This window comes from Terrapene carolina, unplaced genomic scaffold, assembly GCF_002925995.2.
Source record: "Terrapene carolina triunguis isolate 2854851 unplaced genomic scaffold, T_m_triunguis-2.0 Scaffold67, whole genome shotgun sequence".
NCBI lineage: Eukaryota > Metazoa > Chordata > Testudines > Emydidae > Terrapene > Terrapene triunguis.
The window spans coordinates 41,471,741-41,495,806 of record NW_020664418.1 but is presented as its reverse complement, the minus strand read 5'-3'; the positions used below and the strand labels follow the sequence as shown (position 1 = coordinate 41,495,806).

The following is a 24,066-nucleotide window of genomic DNA, read 5'->3' as shown; positions in this document are numbered from 1 at the left end:
ATATAAGGTGCTACGCTTAGGGAAGAAAACCAAATGCACAAATACAGATTAGGGGGAAACTGCTGAGAAGGATCTGGGAGTTGTGGATCACAACGTCAACATGAGTCAGCAATGCAATGCTGTTGCAAAAAAAAAAAAAGCAAATGCAATTGTACGTTGCATTAACAGAGGCATAACACGCAAGTCATGGGAGGTGACAGTACTGCTGTATTTGGCGCTGGTTAGACCTCAGCTGGTCTCCAGAGATGAGTGACAAAGATGATCAAAGGGAGGGAATGCAAGCCATATAAACAAAGGCTGAAAGAACTGGGTATGTTTAGTTTGGAAAAGAGGAGTTTAAGGGGGGATATGATAGTGGTCTTCAGATACATGAAAGGCGGCCATAAAAAAGATGGAGAAAAATTGTTCTCTTTTGCCACAGAGGGCAGGACAAGAGACGATGGGTTCAAACTACAGCACAGCAGATTTAGATTTCCTAACTGTAAGAACAGTAGGACAATGGAGCAGACTGCCTAGGGAGGTTGTGGAAGCTTCTTCACTGGAGGTTTTCAAAAGGAGGTTGGAGCCATCTGTCTTAGATGGTTTAGACACAACAAATCCTGCATCTTGGCAGGGAGCTAGACTAGATGACCATTGCAGTCTCTTATAACCCTATGATTCTATTACTCTAAACAGATTGAGTGTTGATGAGGAATTTGCTTTCACTTGTATGCATGTGAAATCTACTCACATGTTATTTATATTCCACCATGGGGAGAGGAGACAAACACTGAGATTTAACTTGGGAGGATTTTACCCTATAGATTGATGCAAAAGGAGACAGCACTCTTCACAGTCTCCTGTGGTCCCATGTGACCTCCTCTCTCTCTCTCTGTAGTTCTGTCCATCTCTCTTTCTCTAATTTGCCTCCAGCAGAAGTAGTAAATACTCTTGTCAAACTCACAACCCTGTCAACATTGATGGGAAAACATTCCCGGTACACAGTAATGGAGGTGTGAGAGCAGCACACAGCCCAGGGCCGGAAGGCGTGGAGGTTTCCTGTGTTTCTGGCCATATTCTAAGCCCTGACAATCATGCACAAACAGTTTTTTAAAAATACATGCCATTCACAATACCAACTCTCAGCAACTGTGGTCGAATGAAGTTAATTAACTCCTGTACTTCCAATTATGCATAGAACCAAGAAGAAAGGTGCAAGAGATGTCTTGGGGATATCAGACCCCTCTCCTGCTTTTAATTTCAGAGTGGCCACATAGTAAAAAACCTGTGGAACAGGCTGAGCTGAAACTGGGCTGCTTTTGGGAGGATAGTGGTTTTGATTATTGTTTTAATTCACCTTTCATTTGGTCAATGAGTAGGTAAGAACACCCAATGGGTACTCCTAAACTCTGTTTTCCCTGGCTTTTCCAATGGCTTGGGGAAAGAGTGGTTGAAAAAGTTGGAGGGAAGAGCAGAAGTTTCTAGGCAGGATGGGAGTATTGTTTGTAGTCGTCTTTGACCAGCTGCGTGTGAACTGTACATGCAGTTTTCATTTTGCACCGAGACCACGGTAAAGGCACTTTAAAAACCATTAACAGAGACACTGGAAATATTCATAGTGAAGGGGGCAGAATTAACACTAATGCTGAATCAGCTACGTTTAAAATTTGTTTTCAGAGGAAAATTACTCGCTATTATCTTAACATTGTACAGTAATTTCCCAATCACCCCCACCCTCAAAATGACATATCATCTATGACACACAGTAAAAAGAAGAATTTGGAAAATTGTCCTTTTCACCGTCTGACCCCATTTCCCCCTCTCTAGATGCATCCTGGATCATCACCTATAGCTCCTTGGTCCTAGACCAGGGGTCAGCAACATTCGGCACGTGGCTCGCCAGGGTAAGCACCCTGGCGGGCCGGGCCAGTTTTATTTACCTGCTGACGTGGCAGGTTCAGCTGATCGCGGCCCCCACTGGCCGCGGTTCGCCGTCCCGGGCCAATGGGGGCGGCGAGAAGCCGCGGCCAGCACATCGCTCGCCCGCGCCGCTTACCCTGGCGAGCCGCGTGCCGAACGTTGCCGACCCCTGTCCTAGACACACTTTCCAATTTTTTCCTTATATTTCAGTTGCCCTCACTTGCTAACATTGTTACATTTCTCCACAGCCTAGAAACAGACACATCTCCAAGTTTGTTTTTGGCCAGATTCAACGAGCTACTTAACCATATGCCTAACTTTAAGCATGTGCTTAAGTAACTTGCTGAATCAGGGCAATTGGCACCCTGCATGTTCACCTTCTTTTCCATTTCCAGTATGTACAAACATGCAATTCCACTAGTGCACTCACACATACCTGTTTCAACTAAGAGTCCCATTTTACCTTCACATTCAGAATACACACAGACATGGGTCTCAGAACCACAGCTATTGCACATGCACACTCAAGCATAAGAGTGGCAGATCGTCCAAGGAACCCAGAATTTCATGTTCTAGAGAAAAGAACTAAAATTAACTGAGCCTTCTTCCCCTTGGGTTTCAGTATATCTGTTTACATCACAGGGAAAGGTAACTCAATTAGTATCTCAATTGGAGAATGGACTGGAAAACACTAATCCTCACCCTTTCAAGCTCTTAGAGTCAACTGTGTACATTATCAACACAAGTAAAAAAACAAAAAAAACCCTCTCTTCCTCCTCAACCATGCCTGCCAGATCCCTCTCAACCTGCAGGGTGAAAGACAGCTTCTCTGTCTTTACTCTGTGCGTCTTTCAAGTAGCGACAGCTCACTTTACTCATCTGTGCAAATACACTGTGAAGTGTTTTCATCAAAAGAACCCTAAAGCAACTTATAATTCACAGACAAAAAGGGAGGCAAACACTTGGAGATGTGGCTGTTATTTGGTTTAATAAACACTTAACTCAAAAACTTTTTTTTCCCTCTGGACCACCACAAAACGATTTTGCAACCTTTAATGGCATGCCAGACATTTCAAGCATGAAGAAAATGCCACACTGCTGAATAAAAAGGAGGAGAAACTCTTTCTGCTTGAGTGGATGAGAAAGCTGAAAACAGGGTGTTTACTACAAAGAGGGGAAAAAAGAATACAGCTGAAAAGTGGGCCAGATAGGTGGAGAACTTGGCTGTTAATTCTCAGACCACACCGGGACTTGCTGACCAAATTTTTTTTTATAGTTATTACAGTCAGGTGGTCAGACTTGCAAGAGACAATTAATGTCAGCACAGAACTGCTTGTGCTTGTTTGCAGTCGGACAAGCGGCACACCCTCAACTAACAGGGCATGGCAAGCATTGCTGAACTACAGTAAAATGCAGTCTCATTGAAATTAAAGTTGGAACGGAAAAGACCTATTAGTTCATCTTGTCCCATCAATAAAGGATTGTTCCCTATAGTCTCATTCTTCCAGTGCTTTATCAGCAGCACAACAAGCCAGAGGTAGGTCACAGGGCTGCAGCCATTCCATTATCGCAACTCCAGCCGACACGACCTTCTATAACCCCTTTGTAGGGATTCTAGATCGCTACGTCCTTGGTCATCACACTCTTCTCTGTGTAAACCTATTGAGAGCCAGTGCAGCGCATCCAACCTTTATGTGCAGAGCCTTTGGAGGCCCCCAGTGCTGCCTTTGGGCCCACATAGCTCCTCCACACAAGGTCCCAGAAGGGGCGCTGTTGTGCAGAAGGCCTCTGCAACAGGTGAAAATATGGGAGAGATTGCTCTAGAAGGACCGCCATTGTGTTCGTCTAGCATTTGGCACAAGGAGACCCTGATCAAGCTTGAGACTTGTGAGCACTACAGTGATTTAAATAATAAAACTGAAGGACAATAATAGTAACACCAACCAACAAAAGAGTTTAAGCTGAGGGAGGGGGAAGGTACTGTAAGACTCAATGCCTCATATCAGTTAGTCTGATGGAATATGAAGAAATCCACTTACCACAAATGCTACCACACTCCTTAGTGTAGATTCCCAGAGAAAGCAGCTCCTTAGGAATTGTATTGTATTCCATATCGCCATGGTGATTTTTTTCACACGATCAACATTTCTCGATAAGATCTGGTAAATGTCGGACGGGAGGGGAGAGAAAGGAATGTAATTAAATGCTCCAATTTCCTACTTCACTTCAAGAACAGTGACAATTTTAAGCTACAATTGTTTTGTGCTTGTATGTATGCTACAGCTTCTATTTCAGAGACACACTCTAGCTACCGTGTGTTTTTGTATGACACCCAAACATGTCAGCACTTTCCTCCACCCCCAAAATCTGCAAGTCTGAAGGAAAAAGAATTGAAGCTTTTTCCCCCGCCACAAAAAAACCCCACAAACCTTTATTGCAAAATCCTATAGAATTTAACAGAAAATAAGACCCTTTCCATAGGGGTTTGGGCTATCTCCATATAGAATTGAATAAAAAATTATATTCTTGCTATAAATGGTTAAAATAGCGAGAATATTAGTCTCAATTAAATACTATAGACTTTTATAGTAATTGATTTAGAACCTTATTAAATTTCTATAGTATCTTATTGTTTTTCTTTATTCTTTGAGGATGAAACCAAAGTATAGGTTTTTGTTTCAAATTCCATAAACTGTGCAACATGCATATATGTTAAAGTTCTTTATTAAGCCATTCTTTTCCCTCCAGAAATTGGGGAGATGTAGGAACACAGAGATAGATCAGGAAGCAACTGTGTGTGAATGCAAATCAGCATTTATACACATGCAAAAATCTACACAGAATTGACATCTGTGTTCAGTGAGTCGATGCATAAATAGAGTTTCCACCACAGGTTCTATCATCCGGGTGTACTAGTGAAGCTACTGAAAAGCCATCCCAAACAGAAGTGATAGCTCGGCCCAGAATCAACCTACCTTCTTTGAAAACTTGCGGTTGTCTCCAATGAAGCGCTTTTCTCGTGGCTTGAAGGTTCTGATACTTGCTTTTACCTGAGGAAGGAATAATTTATTTAGAATGTTACCATTCAAGCTCAGGTATCATCATATTGATTTGGAGCTCTGGTATCCTTTACTTATTTATTTGTTTCAGTCTCTAAATGGTTTATGACAAGGTGTTAGGTGTACATATCAGTTATTCTGCACAATCCTGGCACTCATCCAGGTTACTCCAATAGATCTAACTGCCTGCAGAGTGGCACACTGCAGGGTGTGAGCAGCTCCATGTTAAGCTCAGCACACAGCTCAGCATACTCCCTTCGGTTCCTCTGTTGGATCAACCCCATACAGAAAAGTTCTAAAAAAAGAAACGGGAACTGAAGATCACATCCCCAAATGTCCTATTCATGCTGCGTAATTAATACTAAGGTATTAGAAGGGACATCCAAGAACAACCGAAAGTATTTTACACTCCTGTAACACCCTTAGCCACTTAAGCCAGATTGTGATTTACTTATTCATGCTGAATACTCCCTTACTCTAATAATAGGTCCACTGAAGTCAATGGAATGACTCATGGAGTAAAGTGCTACCCAAATATGAGTAATGGTATCATAATTTAGCCCACAAAAAGTAGTATCTTAGCCATAGGTAGGAGAATGATCAAGTGGACATGGCACTGGCTCTGTCACAAACTTTTGTGTGACCTTGGTCTAGCCTACTTTGGCCTTAATAGCCCATCTGTAAATTGGAAACAGTACCTTCCTATCTTACTGCGGTGTTGTGTAAATACAATAAACTAAAGATTATAAAGAGGTTCCCAGACACTACAGTGATGGCTAATAGATACTTAAATAGGTAGATTCCAGTCTATCTGAAAAAAGGAATGGCCTGGGAACATCTTTGAAAGTCTCCGGAAAAGGGGAGCCATAATATATTGGAGCTTGTTCTTTGGCAAAGAGTGTTGATCATTGTTCCCTATAGCAACATCCCAAACCTAAACTCCATTCAAGGCAAAAGAGTACCTATCAGCCATTTAAATAAATAAAACTTTGCTTCCTACATCACTGTAATAAGTACCTAGTAAGAGCTGAGTTACATTCCATCCAGCAACAGCGAATGTAAAACAGAATTTAATTCAGTAAGAGATGGTGGGACAAGCAAGCTGAGACCACCACATCCATGTCTGAGTTTTTGTTCCTGTTAACACCCTCTGAATAGGATATTGTGGGTCAACTTTCTGGGAAGAATTAGTAGTTAAACTTCCTGCACAGTAATGTAAATATTAACTCCCTTTTTTGTTGCTGCAAATTAAGCCCTTGCGTGCAATAACCCACACCTCTTCCCAAAACATCTGTGGTCATCCCCAGCCCAAAGTTGCCATTTCAGTATCACATCAGCTTGGATGGAATGTTGCAGCATTGTGATCTGCCAGTATTTCTTTATAAAAAGAATAAAGCCCAACCTTCCCTCCAGATGCAACCAGGTCAGGACCTTCTCCGTTCAGTTCCTGTGTTTAAAAGGCCAAACCCCTTGGCACTGGCAAGTTTAGGCGTTCCAGTTTCTTATACAGAGGATGAGTTAAGTGAAAACATTTAAACTTACTGGATTAAATAGGACATCCAACTCCAAGCAAACTACTCCTTTTGAAGCAAGTTCCAGGTCTTTATTCTTCAACGTATAACAACACTGCTGTCCATTTCTAATCTAGAATTATAATAAATAAATAAATAATAAAGTGTATCAATAAATATTAACTCTCTGCTGTGTCTAAAATAGCTTTCCAACCACTGCCCTCCTCCAGAAAAGATGACAATATAGTAAAAGCCTGAAATGCAACATGATCACTGGATTAGAGGACTATAAAATTGCAGATTAAAACTATTACAGTCCAATTTTAATTTACAGACCCTGTACTTTTATAGCAGAGCAGTGCAAACAATAACCAGCCTGAAAATTCTGTCCTGGAAGCCAGTGAGTTGATGGGAAGTAATCAGCCTGTGTTATTACAGATTTAAAATGGAAGTTTTCTTCCAAAGATCAGAAAAGGAAACACAACAACAACAAAATCAAAATACCAAATCTCCAAATTCTCAGTTTATTGAAAGGTTGTCAAATTATTAGCCATAGATCAAAGAGAGTCCAAATCAATCAATCATTACAATTGGAACGAATGTTAATGTAACAAATGTTCAAAATAAACAAATTCCTGTAAGAGACTTTCCCCTTAGAATTTCAGATGCTGTTTCTATGCTCTAATCTGCCTGTTGGCCCTGTCATGTTAAATAGCTATGAAAAAACCCATCTCCTTTACCATTTTGCAAACTATTTGGCTCAAATCAATGGCATCCTCTCTTCAAAAGTGATGGCAGAAATGTATTTATTATACACAGTAGGATATGTATTGATTAAACATTTGGCTTTTTAGGAAGCGGACCAGCTAATTCTAAACAGCACCGATATAAAAACTGCAGCTCACCGAAAAAATCTCCATTTGGGGACTGTAATGATCAAAGATTAAAGATAACAGAGGAAATTTGGGGGCATGAAATTGCAACCATATTTAAAATAGCTATTGCTGTCGTGGCATTAATTTAGTACAAGTGCTCATACAAGCCACGGTGGAAATGGATAAGGAATAAAAGGCACAAACGGGAATGCAGTGTTTTCACAGGACAAGGGAAAGGTCACTTTCTTTCCCAATGCTGCTCCACCTCCTCTGTACTGAATAGTTTTTCAACAGATTGATTCCTTTCCTGGCTAACAGTTAAAGGAAAGAGGACCCCCTTAAAGAACATGTTTGCATCCTCAGTGGGATCCAAACAGGAATTCCAGCTTCCACTAATGCAGTCATCCAAAGCTTCACCTGATAGGATGTTTTGGGGTTGGTATTGTGTGTTTCATTTAAATAAAAAAAAAAAGGCACAGTGTCTGATTTTAGATTGATTCTGCTTTCATTAAATGAGCATTTCAAACCACATATATGTGGAACCTACATGGGATACAACACAAAAGGGGTACCCTCCATGAAAGCAGCTCCTTCTAAGTTGACAACAAATATGATGCCACTTCACAGCCCAACGGTTTCAGACAGTGCTGCCAAATCTGGACCTGTAGGTCGTCTCTCAGTACAACAGAGCTACTAGTGCTAAGGTGATGTTTATTCCTCATATTCCAAGAATATATGGCTGGAATGTAAGCGCTTTATGCTGATTAACAGCTAAAGCTGATCAAATAGTGGAATTTCTCATCTATTAAAAATATGGATATTTTGAGGTTTGGTCCCAATTCAGGACAAAGTCAAAATATCACTTTTTTTTTTTTTTTTTTTATAATTAAAAAAAAATAAAAAATTTTTTTTTTTTTTTTTTTTTTTGCAGAATGAAAAGTTCTGAAAAAATTTGATTTGGAAATGTCAAACCAAACATTTCAACATTCCCAAACTAAAATATTTGTAGATCAGAAATGAAACAATTTGTTTCAATTTTTCCAATTGGAAATTCCACCAAACTCAGTCTTTTTTCTCAGAAAATTTTAATTGCAACCAATTACCTCTTAAAAAACAAAAACAAAAAACAGGACAATGTTTTGTTTAAAATTTTTCAACCAGACCTACAAAACAGACATATGATAAGACTTAAAGCACTGTGGGAAGTCAGGATATCTTCTCTTTTGACACAGTTCACGATGATGCATATCACAGTTTTCACTCACCTCTGCTTTTTAACAGGAAACTTTCATGTATTACATCTGTCATTCCCTCCATAAACCCACCCACATCAATTCTGGACATGATACCAATTCTATACTCACTCCTCATACCCAGCTGATACAAGAATCTGGGGCAGATTAATAGCAGAAGGATATTACACATGGAATCTTAGGCATTCTAGCTAGGGAGACAGCACAAATAAATGGCTTCCCAAGAGACTCTAAATCTGGTTGAACAAGGCCTGCAACCAATGGCAACCTCAAATCTGTAGATACAGTCTTCCAAGCAGCCTATCTACTCTAGTCCACCAACCAATGATTGTGTTATATCTCCTATTCTGAAAAATAAACAAACTTCCATAAAGCTCAGAGAACTGATCATCTTCACATTTTTCTTCCTTGATAATATTATAAATCAATCAAAATCCACAAAGTAGTCCAGATGGATTGGGTTCCTGGCAAATAACTCTTGCAGCCTGTTAGCCTGGAGAACACTCTGGTTAACATTTCTGCAACAGGTAGAAGGAATGCTGCTGAAAACAACTTCTCAGAGATGCACATGTGCACACACATGTAGCTCAGGTAACTCAAAGAACAATTCAGACTTTAATGTACGTCAGTTAATTTTGTGCTTATTTCACATCAAGAGCTAAAATGAATTGGATAATTAAATTATATATGTTTTAGTGATTTTCTGCATCTTTCAGATACACATTCCTCATAGCTCTTCCTCTGTTCCTAGTGGGGGAAAACATCCTTGACAATAACCTGGTGAAGAGTTCTCTTTATCTGTCCTTGGTATATATTAGTTAATTATCCATTTCAAAAATCTAGATGGGGAAAGCATCAAACAGAGTAGTACCACATGTGGCTAAGTAGAAACATGCAGTACTATGACAGTAGCTTTAGCTAGATCTACTGGGTTTGATTCTGGCATCACGCCATTTTACACCACAACAAATTCCATTGATTTCACTCCAGATTTGTACAGTGAGAGCAGAATCAAATGCAGTGGGTGTGGCTCCATGTGTGTTAGTACAGCAAGTTTGGAACCAACAATGAATTGATGCCCATTGCAATGAACTATGGTATCTGAGAGAATGTTTCGGCTTGGAAGACCTTTTTAAAAGCTACAAATGTGTTTTTAAAGGTGAGCACCATTACTCTTATACTTTACTTAAAATTGTATTGGGAAAAACAACAGTTTTGTTGGAAGTGTTAACAGTCAGTTTTATTTCTTATTCTTAATTCTGTTCGGTTTATGTAGGGGTTGATGTGAAATTATAGTTCAGTCCAACACTAAACATTCATATTGATTTCCTAGTTCCCTGACCTTCTTAAGAAAAAACAGAGGGGGCGGGAAATTGGAAATAAAGTGGCGTTTCTCCACCTTACGTCTTTTATTGAATACAGAGTAAAAAAACCTGTTTAATGCACCAGTAGCACACTAACCCAGTTTGCTTCAACAAATGCAGTGGGGAAGTTCAGTACATTTGACCATATAGCAATAAAAAGGTAGCATTCCTCAGAAGTACACACACAAAAAAACGCCCAGGTTAGCTTTCGCTACAGTACATTTCCATTGCATTAATTTCTTGAGTCATACTTTTTCTCCCTACATTTGTTTCTGTTTCAATACAGCACATTCTCACCAAATATCTAAAGATGGCCAATTCTTTTGCATTTCATTTGGGGTCCACTTTTTCCTCATACCTCTGCTGTTCATGGCCATTGGCAAACATTCCCTTTAGCTACAGGAAATGTGAATGGATGTTACACCAGAGTCAGACAGAAAGTATCTCAAAGACTGATTAAATCTGATCTACCATTGTGTCACCGCAACTACAATCACTTTTGCTTTGTGCCTGGTATCCCAGGGATTTCATTCAGTAATGAGTTCAACAAATGGTCTCTGTAACATGACTTGTCTCTAGCCAGGCTATCAATGAATACTGAATATTACAGCTAGGTGAAAAGGAAGGGAATACTTTTTACACAGACACACTTCTGATCTAAATTTGAACAGGGCTGAGGGTAGGACCTTTGAAGAGAGGTGGTTAAGGCTACTCCTTAGTGACACTATGCTTTACACCTTGATCAGATCCCACGATGGAATGCCCACATTGTTCGGGAGAGCTGATCGTGTGCAAGATTGCCTGTAACAGATTGATTTAACACCGAGGGCAGGAAAGTCTGACTTATTGATTTGCTCCTTTTTGTAAGGTCTGAGGCCAGATAGGATGGTTTTTCCTAGCACTGTTTGGTTTCAGGTAGATGGATGTGCTATAAGAAAAAGAATCCAACATCTTCTCAGCTAGCTCTATGTAAAGACACAAAGTAATGACCAAGAAAAGCTATAAACAGAAAATGTGAAGAATTCTCAGAACCAAAAGATTTCTTCAATATGACGTACCTCCTCACCCTACTGTTTATATCTCTTATTAGGAGAATTTTTTTTCTTTATTCCTACAAAATTTATTCAATGGTACAGCTCAGAATACCTGCTGTTTGCTTTGCCCAAAAGTTCCTGTGTGCTTTTTTTGTAAGCTGTTCCATCAAAAAACAAAAAAACCTAGGCGCGGACACACAAAAAACAACCCACAAAAAAATCTTCTTTCATATCCATAAAGCCTCTCCCCATATCCTCATCCAAATGCGTCTGACATCCTTGTCATGATGCATACAGAAGAGTCATCAGATAATGATAAGGCAGGGGGCAAGTTGTGATTACTACAATTACTGATACTGATGCTAGAACTTCCTCCTCCCCCGGCCCACACCCTTGGTTGCTTCACTTGCAGGTAACATCTTGCCTTTTAGTTTGTTAGCTTTATGAGGCAGGGACTGTCTCTTACTCTAGATTTGTACAGCACCTAGCACACAGGGCCCTAACATGACGGATGCTGCTTGATACTACCGCAATAGTAAATTATAAGAAGTCATATAATCATTAAACTTAATAATTCTTCTCAAATTCCATATTCCCCTTCCAGCCTCACAAGCAAAAGGTAGCTCTGACTTTCCATTGACACTTCAAGAGCCGAGGCAAGGCCTGTGACTAGAGCTGATTGAAAATCAAAATTTCTATCCTGTAGGAAAATTCCAATTATTTTAAAATATGTTTGTGTTCTAAATTGGGACAAAAAAGTCAAAATATTGAAGTTTTTCATAGAATGGAAATGTCTGTAAATATTGTGTTGGAAATATTTAAATGTTTCATTTCCAGTTGGTTTGAAATTAATCTGTGTCCTCCTGAGCTGCCTCAGTACTTCATGGGACTTGTATTTTGAGTGCCTCAAGTCCCCATTCTCATGGCAGCCAAGCTTCCCAGCCAGCCTACACCATGTGATTCCCATAAGGCACTGCTACAGTTCAACCAGAGAGGACACCATGGTGCATCATGGGAGACATAGTCCATGCGGAGAGCGAGGCACCTGAACTACAACTCTCCTCAGGCACTGCAGTAGCTCAGGAGAACACAGATTAATGTCAAACTGCCCTCAGACAGAACATTTCAAGTTGGTTCTACAAACTGAAATGTTTGGTCTGGGTCGACCTGACCAGAAACTAAATATTTGTTTAGATTTTCCTAATGGAAAATCAGGAATTTTTCCATGGGAAAATGTTGACTTTCCCATCACAGCATTTTCCACCCAAAGAAGGATGATTACATCAAGTATGCTAATAGGTTTAGATAACTTAATAAAAATATTAAAATGGTCACCTATATTTGCCTATACTTGTTGCTTCCTTGTCACACCAATAGAAACTTCTTACTGGTTGAGTTCACTGGCAAAAAAGAACAGGATCATCTTTTTCTTCAGCCTTCATTTTTTTGGGAGAAGGCAGCTGTGGTATGAATTTAGTCCTTGGACTGATCTTAAGACATCCCTGCTCTAAGCTAAGTACTATTGGGAAGATTCTGGCACCTGCTATGGCCCCTTCTTTGCTGCTCCAACAATATACAGAGGGCAGAATAGCCATCTGAGAAATTTCCCCACCACAAAGGGCTGGCATAGATAATCCTACACTGCTACCTCCGCCCACCCGCCAATGTAGGGGCATGTGGAGGAAGTATGTCAGTAGGGGGGGGTGTCTGGCATGCTTTGTAATCCAAATATTTTGGGTTACACAGCAGCCCATTGGTGGTTGAGGGGAAGCTGACACAAATTAAGGCAGCCTCTGGGTTGCTCTAACTTACATTATGGGCCATGCCTGAAATAGCCCAGATTTCCAGAAGTACAAAGGTGCACCTTTGCAGCCCCACCCCATGCTGTGCTGTTCCTCCAAATAATCTGGTCCTATATCTTGGTGTGGAGGAGACATCCAATCTTAATGAGAACTATGGTGTGGATCCACTGTAAAGTCCTCCCCCAGCTCTATTAAGCAACCACCTTACTGACCACTTGTGAATTTTAATGAAATAGTAAAACCTGAGATTAATACAACATAAGACATTGAGAAGACAAGAACCTTACACAGCAAAGGTTTTTTCATTGCTTTTATCTCAAAGAAATGTGGTTTAGTGAGGTTTTTTGCACTGAAATAGGAAAATCTCACCATGTATCCACCTTTGATGTGAATCCGATGTCATATCTTCATGATATGACTCATCACAGCTGGGTAAAACCCTTGTACATCACCACCCTTGATATGTGCAATGGACAATGGCTATTCCCCCTGGGTAACATGTCTAAAGCATTTGGGACTCTGAAATTCTTTCTGGATCTCATCACTAATGCGCAGTGTCATACAGTTGCACTGAGTAACATAACGAGTGCCTAGTAGAAGAGACACATGGAATTATTCAAAGGCAACTTTCCCTAGGAAAAGGAGACAGCAAGCCACCTATTCAACCCATTCAGTGCCAGATAATACAACTATAGTGTTACCACAACTGTCACATCTAGGGCCTGATCCTGTAGCACCAAGCTCTACTGGTCAGATGCTAAGTCCCCTCTACTCCCAAGGGAGATGAGGTGCTCAGTATCTTTCAGGCTCAGGTCCCTATATTCTCAATCTGAGACATCCTTTAAAACATGAAACCTCTGGGACATTTATGTTAGTTATCGTCACTGTACTATTGGATACTGAAACCATTTGGTTATTTGATGAGGATATTTTACAGATCTTTTCCTGTTAATTAAAAAAAGAGTACAGCTGGAGTCAACGTGGAGCTGATAATGCTACAGATAAGAACATTCCATCCTGTGACATAGTACTTCATCTGACCGCCCCTCCAACATGGGGATATTTGATATAAGACCATTATACTTTGCTTTCAACTTCATTGAAGCGCATTACATACTTCCATCTTCCAAATAACTTGCATCTTTGTATAATATAGGAGTCCCTTGAAGCAAAAATGAAAAGACCATAAGGTCGTTTTAATAAGAAGCAGGGGCAAAAGGCAAGAGAGATGGGAGAAAAATTCATGGGCTGATTAACATGGAAAAAAATTCTCTCAGCCAAGCTCTCCAAGCTCTCCTGAGGTTAAGATATATAAAGTACATGCACTGTATTTGGTACACAGCTTGCTGGAACATACCAGCTGAGTTGGGTGTTACAAAATTCCTCATCTTTCTTAGTACCAAATCTATTTTTTAACCTCAGAAATGCTTTAAGCCAGGGGTCGGCAACGTTCGGCACGCGGCTCGCCAGGGTAAGCACCCTGGCGGGCCGGGCCAGTTTTATTTACCTGCTGACGTGGCAGGTTCGGCCGATCGCGGCCCCCACTGGCCGCGGTTCGCCGTCCCGGGCCAATGGGGGCGGCGAGAAGCGGCGCGGGCGAGCGATGTGCTGGCCCGCCAGGGTGCTTACCCTGGCAAGCAGCCTGCCGAACGTTGCCGACCCCTGGTTTAAGCAAAGATGAAGTCTGGTCTTGATTTCAGTGGTTGATGCCAGAACCTTCCAAGTGCTGATCCAGACTCACATTGACAGAGTGTTTGGCCTTTGGGGAGTCAAAACTTCCCTGCCTCAATTTCCCTACCTGTAAAATGGAGATAAAACCTAGTGCAGTGGGACATTATAAAAATCAGTTAATGTTTCTATGGTTCTTTGAAAATTTAAGTACTAAATGTTACTGTTAGAGCTGTATAAAAATTCACAAATAATTTGGTCAGCAAATTTTGCTTTATTCTGTTCACCAACCGAATATGAATTTCTCAAATTCATTCACTATTTGAAATTATTGGCAAATTCTTTTTTGAACTCTTCCCCCATCCCATATGTTATTGTTTCTGTTCCTTAATTGGATGATGTATGGAACAGACTAATTCAGGATGAAGTGCAAATATCAAATATCACAATGGAGTCCAACTGATTTTTTTGGTTAATATTTGTGCCTTTAAGCTTAACATTCATTGGTGATGAACATTCACAAGCTTGAACCCTTGATTTTGTGCAAAGCATCAACCTAAGAAAATCCGGACCACATCTGAATCAAAATATACTCTCAAATTTGAATAGTTGGGGAACACACACACCCACCATATGTACACACACTGAAGTCTATTCTTTATTAAGATGAGAATCTCCGTCACCCACAAGTGAATCTACAAGTAAATGCATCTCACCTGCAAACATATCTCAAGTAAAACTCATGCATTTTTAACCAAAGAGATAGAAAATATCGTGAAATGCTTTTTGTTTTTTGGCGATGGATTTAATGCCAGGCAAAGGTTAAGCCCAATCACCTATGAATTAGACTGTTTGTGTGGTTACCGGCCACCATCCATGGGATTCCAACTACTGCTCTCTTGTAATATATTTCTCAAAAGAATTCAGAGGGTACACTCAAATGTATGGACAAAGTGCTAACACTATTGGGTTAAAAAAAAAAGACTCCGATTTCAAAGAAGAGAGTTTCAGAACACTGCGATTCTCTGACTGATCAGACTAACTTAATAGGTGCTAAGTGGTTTTTAATCATAGGCAGAGAACAGTATATTTACACTACATTTGCATGAAATAGGAGGCAGAGACGTTTGGAAGGGAAGGAAGAAAAATCAGTTGGCTTGAGAAAGCATAAACAATTTTTTTTGCCTCAAATCTTGGACAAAGAACCCAGACTGAATGGAGTTTGGACTCTACCACACACATACACAATCCCCTCCTCTGCCTTGTTACAGGCTTCCTAAGGGATACTTAACAAATGCCTATAAAATCAACAGAGGATCCAAATCTAACATCTCCTCACTGTGAGCCCACACAGCCTGCTGTCGATCATGCAGACGATTTGGCAAGCACAGGTTCTGCAGGAGAGCAGCTGCTCGAGCCACTCTCTTCCAGTAACATCAGGGATACGAGGACTTGGGGAAAAATTAACCAAGCGATCAAAAACGGAATAAAAGATGTTCAGAGTTGTTCCTCCCTGTAAATATCAAATGGTTCTTCACATGAAGCTGACTTTAATATTGTTCTAAAATTGCAGATGTCAATGACTCATGCCACTAAAATGGACAAACAGAAAATGAATGTCTTAAGGAACTCATGGAGTCACAGTAGCAGAGTACTAAGAGGGTTGCAAAACACCCTGGAATTCTAATCTGAGAAGGAATGTACATGTATTATTTGAAGCACTTTTACATGTTATGAGACTATGTTCGTATCAAATCTGATCCAAAGCACATTGAAATCTATGGAAATGCTCCCTTGGGCAACAGTGGGCTTTGGATCAGGCCTTCAAATAGCAACATTTACAAAAGTCATGCATTTAAACTCCACCCATACCATTCTGTATTCACCCCATCCTTCATTCCCACAAAGAGAGAAAATAAAGAAGGGGGGGGAGGGAATTAAAGAGGAAAAAAGGCCCATTTTAGTCCATCCATTTTTCTGTTTCCAGTTCATTTACTTAAAACCAATTTTTTCAAACTAAAATTATGCACCAAAACTGATATTTAGGTGCATAAATAAATGGGACCTGATTTCCAGAACTATTGAGTCCCTCCTCTGCCTAAAATGATACTATTTAGACTTTATTTCTGGTGATGATCAACAAGAAAGAACTCAGTGTGACTTTCAGATCCCTGGTTGAGTTATACTGACAATTAGAAAAAACAAATCTCTTAACTTGTAAAGCAAGAGACTGTGAACTGAGATCATAGAGGAAGAACACACTGGAACCCATGAGCACTGTTCTTACAGAATCACTTTTCAGAGTATAACTGCACTTTATTTTGTGGTATTGGATTATCAATATTAGCTTTATGCAGACAATTCATACAAAAGGCAGCCATTTATCATCACATGGATCCACAGAGCTTGCCTTCTGTATTCAACCCCTTTCATAAACATCTACACTGAAATCAAAGTTGATATGTTTGCTTGGTAGCCACTTGACTACTGAATGCTTCTTAGTACTTTTCCAATGCCTCATATATACAAGTTCTGATAAAGTAGATATGAAATGCAAATACCTACATTAATGCAGTTAAAATTGCACACAAGGCAGAGATTGCAAAAGGTAAGGTTCTCACAGCAGCATTCACTCTGCTGTACATGACATCCTATATGTTGGAATGATAAATATTTTAAAATATAAAACAGTGATATAGTAAGCCACGTAACTGACACCTCCACCACCAACCAAACACACACGCAGAGAATAGAAAATGCTACCCACTATATATGTACTGTGGCTATGTTAACATTGCTGCTGGAAACAATGTTAGTCAATTAATGTAGTTTTTTAAAACTTAACTTCCTTCTTTAAAATAATTAAATTGTCTGTGATTCATAATGTCACAAATAGGCTCTGAAGTTATCATCTAGCAAAGCACTTAAGCACATGCTTAATTTTAAGCACATAGGTTGTCTCACTGAAGTCAATGAGATTACTCCCAGCATGAAAATTAAGCATGTGCTTTCATGCTTGCTGGATTGGGGCCTGAGTTTCTGACTTTGCTGGTGCTGTTTGGCTGCCAACAATTTTCTGCAGGACTGGTTTAATAGGGAAGCAGATATTTTCAGACAGAAAAAATAATTCTTTATGCAAAATGAAAAGGTAGAATATATAAAATACTGCAGATTGCAGTAAAAAATGCAGACACACTAAAATGTTACATCTCCTAACCCTGAGAGTGCCCCTCTGCCCGATCTTGGATGTTAAAGCACTCGTTTTGGAGGATGGGGCAAGCAGTGGTGTTGTTCCCTACCCCACAATCTCCCTCATGTAAATTGTTCAACAGAAAACCTGAAAGCACCAGCTCCTGTCATCCCTTAGTTTGTTCAAGCAGAGAGAATGGGAAGTGACATCATAAAGGGGACAGGCATTCATTGAGTTCTGGTAAGATTCTGGAACTATTGAGCACACTCCAAAGTCATTTTTCTGTTGCTTAATTATTTTAATTGTAATTTCCCCCACCTCACCTCCCCCCCACACACACACCAAACCAAGCTAAGGCAACTAGTCCTCAGTGAAGACTATGTCCCACCCAGCTTTAAAACTCCAGCCATTTGTTGTTGTTGTTGTAGTTCTGTTTTTAAATGAGTGGATACAGCTTCTTTACAACGAGAAAGGTGTTTGCTTCTTGCTTTCCTAAACTTCCAAAAAACAGCTGAAAAGATTTTGATCTACTTTCTCCCCACACCATCACCCTCTGCTCTTTTATTTATTTATTTATTTATTTTTGACGAGACCAGCATGGAAAGTTTCAGCCCCAAATGTGAACTTATTTCATACAAGCCATTAGCACATGAAAACAGGGATTTGTCATGCAAGCTAATTTTCCAACTTTACTACCGGGGGTCTTATCAATACTCACTGTAATACTGTTCACACTGCCTGTCATGCTGTGTGTTGTCTCATTGTTTCCTTGCATTCCCCCCCATCTATGTCTGTATCCATCTGTTGTCCTCTGTCTTTTACTTGTATAATAAAATCTTTGGGGCGGGGACTGACTGTCTTTTTGTTCTGTGTGTGAAGAGCGCTTAGAGCTATGGGGTCCTGGTCCAGGACCGGAGTTCCTAGGAGATACCAGAATGCAATTCTGTTTCTATTCTCCCATGATCGCCCTCTCTTCACATTTGCTTACAGAACAAAAACTGCAGGACTATGTGGTAAAACACACCCTTTTATGTAATTTTGCTCAGCTGTGCCGACGACAACTATTTGGTCAATCCTATTGTGATGTGCAATTACTTTCTTGGAGTATCGAGAAGCAACAATGAACAAAGACATATCTGAATTGTTACTACTGAAAGGTGAGGTGACAAACATACAGAAAAACAGTGCAATCATATTTTCAGACCAAAATGGCATATTGCACTGATGAACTAGATATTTCAGTAGTTTTCTTTCCAAATCAAACATATTTGGACTGAAGGGGATTGGCAACCTTTGTGACAGTAAGGAGGACTGTAAACACTGACCAACAAAGACATACATATATACACTTACACACACACTTGTATGTATATGTGTGTGTATACATATATACATACACACACACACACACACACACACACACAACTCCCCCACCCCCTCACCCCAAAAAAGAGGTTGTTTATATCTAGATCTGAGTTGCTTCAGAGAGACAGAAAGAAGAGGGAAAGAAATGCAACTTGCTCCCAATGAAACCATCAATGTTCGAATGATACACGTGCCAAGGTAACTTACAGACAGCAAAGGGATAGCAACTTTTCCAAGAAAATCAGGGGGTTTATCTCCATCTTCATCAAACACTGTCACTTCAAGAACATCATGGATATCTTTAATAGGGCTGGAATGAGAAGCACAAACAATGGTCTGTACACATGCAGTCTGCTCCAGGAAGATCAGAGAATAGTGTTGCACTAATTAAGTCTGCATTACCTTGGAGTATAAAACTAGCATTTAATTAAATTCCAAAAATTAAATCAAACCAAGGCTATTCCCCAAGCTTTTCCCTCCTGCAGGATTCACGTATCCATGTGAAAGACAACAATTATTGCTAGACAGTGAGATTTCTGTGTGTGTGGATGTTGACACTGATGGCACATAGGAGGGTGAGGAAGGTGGGCAAGAGAAGAAGTTTGAGTCAGACTTTAGGAAGGTGTGTATATGTGGCAAAAAGGTACGTAAAGAGGAAAATTTCTCTCATTTTTTTCTGACTTAAGCAATTCTCCCCATTTCTAAATTACTAAAAAACAAGCCAAATTGTTAAAAAACTTCTAAAAGCCTTCAAACAAAATAGATAATATTATTATTTCCATCTAATCCATATGCTTTACTGGGGATGACACCTGCCTGCTAATCTCAACTGGTCATCAGGATCATTAGTAAATAAGAGATTCATCCAGGAAAACGTATTGGTGTCTGTGTGAGCTTGGGTAACTGTAGATGACTGGAGGGAGGGAGGGAAGGAGGAAGAAAGCAAGCAAGCAAGTTATTGTTTATCCAAGTGCAACTGACACAACCAAACACTGATGCTTCATCTGGCTTTGGTCTCATAGAACAGTGGTTCTCTACTGGGGCACATGTACCTCTGGGGTACGCAGAGGTCTTCCAGGGGGTACATCAACTCATCTAGATATTTGCTTAGTTTTACATCAGACTACATAAAAAGTACTAGCAAAGTCAGTACAAACTGAAATTTCATTCAGACAATGACTTGTTTATACTGCTCTATATACTAATCACTGAAATATAAGTACACTATTTATATTCCAATTGATTTATTTTATAATTATATGGTAAAAATGAGAAAGTCAGCAATTTTTCAGTAATTGTGTGGTAGGACACTTTTGTATTTTTATGTCTGATTTTGTAAGCAAGTAGTGAGGGAAACTTGGGAAAGAGGTACAGTAGTCTGGAAAGGTTCAGAGCCACTGTTGTAGAAGATAAGCCTCACAGAGCTGCTACTCTAGCTAGAAGACAACTAATTCCAGGAACATTGCAGCAACAGGGCCACAACTTAGGATGCATGTCCACCAAGGACTGAGCTTGGAACCTATTGCACTAAAAGCATTAACTAAAATACTAATTCCCCTAGCAGGCTGCTATAGAAAACTCATTAATCTCTTAGGTTGAGAGAGTAGAGGGAGACAGCCAGTAAAGGGAGACAAATACCTACACTAGCGTAATGTGAGTTACATAAACAGCAATTAAATATATACCCATAAAGTTTTGAGAGCCCAGAAAAAGTAAATGGCTACCAGAACCTGCCAGTTTATGAGGCTTTACCTCCACATTTGTTCAAAGATAAACTGAAAAACACTATCAAAATAGTTGTACACAGGCTATTAGCGATATAAAATGTCAAGAGTGCTCAGACTACACTGATGGGCACAGTCCAAGAACCTAAACAGAACAGAAAGTCATATAGAATGTATATGAACAGATTTACTAAAACATTCCAATTTGGACCAAGGGTAAACTATGTTAGCTCAAGATAAATAGTGATGCATGCGGAGCTTCTTGAGAATAGACAAATAGGGTAAGAAGGAGAGTTATAAAAGACACACAGTAGGGGCCAGAGGACAAAAGAGGTCTAGATGTTCCACAATTTCATTTTCTGGCACCAGTGAACTCAGTGGAAATACCTGGTAGAGTTTTTTCCATCGACCCCACAGCAATAAGATATGACACCTTTCATCTTGTTTAAATCCAGCCCAGCCACTCTGCATGCTAGCTTGTATGATTTGAATCAATAATACTAAGACTAGTTTCCTAGTGGACTAGCATCCACATCATAAAGATAAAACTGCCACTCTTTATCAATAGCCTCAACAGCAGTGGACAAGGAATGAATAGTTTAAGGAACGCAGACTCTTTTCTCAGCTCCAATAAGTGGTTATTATTCCACTTTAGCCCTAAAAAAAAAAAACGTAGGTGGGTCACTACTGGAGAAATTTTCACTATAAAAACCCATGTGATGACCTTGCTTTGCATCTATTCTGTGAATACTGAGGCCTTCAGGCTCCAGGGCACTTTTCACAGGCATCAAATTCACTTAAAAATCACACATATTTTTGGTTTGATTAAGGTGTAAATTTCTGGTTTGGGTAGGGCTTCTTATTGCCTAATTTAAACTCAGCTGTTTTATCATGGACAATCAGAACTCTACTTCCTGTTCATTTTCAAATTAAATTATGTGCAGAACCACAGTTCTATCATAGATTCATAGATTCATAGATTCATAGATTCTAGGACTGGAAGGGACCTCGAGAGGTCATCGAGTCCAGTCCCCTGCCCGCATGGCAGGACCAAATACTGTCTAGACCATCCCTGATAGACATTTATCTAACCTACTCTTAAATATCTCCAGAGATGGAGATTCCACAACCTCCCTAGGCAATTTATTCCAGTGTTTAACCACCCTGACAGTTAGGAACTTTTTCCTAATGTCCAACCTAGACCTCCCTTGCTGCAGTTTAAGCCCATTGCTTCTTGTTCTATCCTCAGAGGCTAAGGTGAACAAGTTTTCTCCCTCCTCCTTATGACACCCTTTTAGATACCTGAAAACTGCTATCATGTCCCCTCTCAGTCTTCTCTTTTCCAAACTAAACAAACCCAATTCTTTCAGCCTTGCTTCATAGGTCATGTTCTCAAGACCTTTAATCATTCTTGTTGCTCTTCTCTGGACCCTTTCCAATTTCTCCACATCTTTCTTGTAATGCGGTGCCCAGAACTGGACACAATACTCCAGCTGAGGCCTAACCAGAGCAGAGTAGAGCGGAAGAATGACTTCTCGTGTCTTGCTCACAACACACCTGTTAATACATCCCAGAATCACGTTTGCTTTTTTTGCAACAGCATCACACTGTTGACTCATATTTAGCTTGTGGTCCACTATAACCCCTAGATCCCTTTCAGCCGTACTCCTTCCTAGACAGTCTCTTCCCATTCTGTATGTGTGAAACTGATTTTTTCTTCCTAAGTGGAGCACTTTGCATTTGTCTTTGTTAAACTTCATCCTGTTTAACTCAGACCATTTCTCCAATTTGTCCAGATCATTTTGAATTATGACCCTGTCCTCCAAAGCAGTTGCAATCCCTCCCAGTTTGGTATCATCTGCAAACTTAATAATCGTACTTTCTATACCAAAATCTAAGTCGTTAATGAAGATATTGAACAGAGCCGGTCCCAAAACAGACCCCTGCGGAACCCCACTCGTTATGCCTTTCCAGCAGGATTGGGAACCATTAATAACAACTCTCTGAGTACGGTTATCCAGCCAGTTATGCACCCACCGTATAGTAGCCCCATCTAAATTGTATTTGCCTAGTTTGTCGATAAGAATATCATGCGAGACCGTATCAAATGCCTTACTAAAGTCTAGGTATACCACATCCACAGCTTCTCCCTTATCCACAAACAAAACTTCTCCCTTATCCAAACAAAACACAAGTTTTATTTTAAATTATGGAAAACCTAAGAGTGACTATCTAGGTTTCCATTTTCAGGTCTGCTATATAACTTCTTGGAGTCTATTATATATAGTCATGAATCTTCCTATAAATATCCCGGTTTCTTCTTGTTATGACTTCTATTAATAAACTCCATGCCAGGATTGAAAAAGGCAAAATGCTTTAATGGAGAAGTATCAAATACAACTCAGTCAACCTCTTCTTCCTATGGAGAAAGTGACATATCCCAAACTTTACCTCATGTTTCCTAAAATAAATATCTGTTATATTGGGGCTGCTCACTGTTTCGCATTTACGGCATGTTTTCAAATGCGATTCACTTACAAGGTGAAAACTTTGTTCCACTCTGGGTTGAGGTTTTTGTAAATTGTGTGGGTCTGAAGTCTGTCGTTGCCCAACTCTAACACACAGAATGGGTCGCTTTTACCTGTGGAAAGAACAGGTGAAAAAAATAAAATAAAACAAAGAAGGGTTAGATAATGTGATAGTAGTTAGTTCACTCTTTTTGCAGCAGGGTTGGGAGGAGGAGATCGGTAGGTCAAATAAGAATAAACTGCACTAAGGTGACTGGAAATTGCCTTCCTCTCTCTGAATTACTAAATTAACAACACAACCAATATGTATTCACTGTTTTCCTCTCTGAAACTTTATCAAAGCACTTTCTATTCTAATCCATGTAGGCAATTTGTTCTAGTAACAGAGAAATGAAAGCTTATCAAGAATAATCTTTACATCTTTGGTAACTAGGAAGATCAGCCAATGTTGACTATCAAGAAAAATGACATGCAATAAGAGAGGTAGTGCCATTCTGAACAAGTGTCCGTTTTTATATTCTCCTCCACGGATGATCAAGGGTTATGAACCATGAAGACTTTTAGCCTGGGTTATGGAAATGTCAGGGCTTCAGTTAGTTCAATTTGCTTTATCATCTGCTGAGAGCTTGTGCTTGTGTCAGTTGATTATATAATCATTTAAGTACATGCAGCCTCATAAAATAAGCAAAGTATTGTGCCCACTTCAGCACCAATCCTGCAATGAGATTTGCACGAGTAGATCTCTGAATCCATACAGACACCCAGTGACTTCAGTGAGAGTCAGGTCAGACTAA

At 39.9% G+C, this 24,066-nt stretch overlaps 1 protein-coding gene across 1 annotated transcript in view; it reads right to left on the bottom strand.

Annotated features, from left to right (window-relative positions):
- The window catches only part of MCTP2 (multiple C2 and transmembrane domain containing 2), a 78,870-nt gene that overhangs the window by 26,270 nt on the left and 28,534 nt on the right, over positions 1-24,066 (bottom strand). The window contains exons 9-13 of the mRNA XM_029910706.1: positions 23,283-23,385; positions 19,228-19,330; positions 6,501-6,602; positions 4,875-4,949; positions 3,939-4,058 (exon numbers count right to left, since the gene is read on the bottom strand). Coding sequence (XP_029766566.1) covers positions 3,939-4,058; positions 4,875-4,949; positions 6,501-6,602; positions 19,228-19,330; positions 23,283-23,385 — 503 coding nt within the window. The remainder of the gene's footprint in view (positions 1-3,938; positions 4,059-4,874; positions 4,950-6,500; positions 6,603-19,227; positions 19,331-23,282; positions 23,386-24,066) is intronic.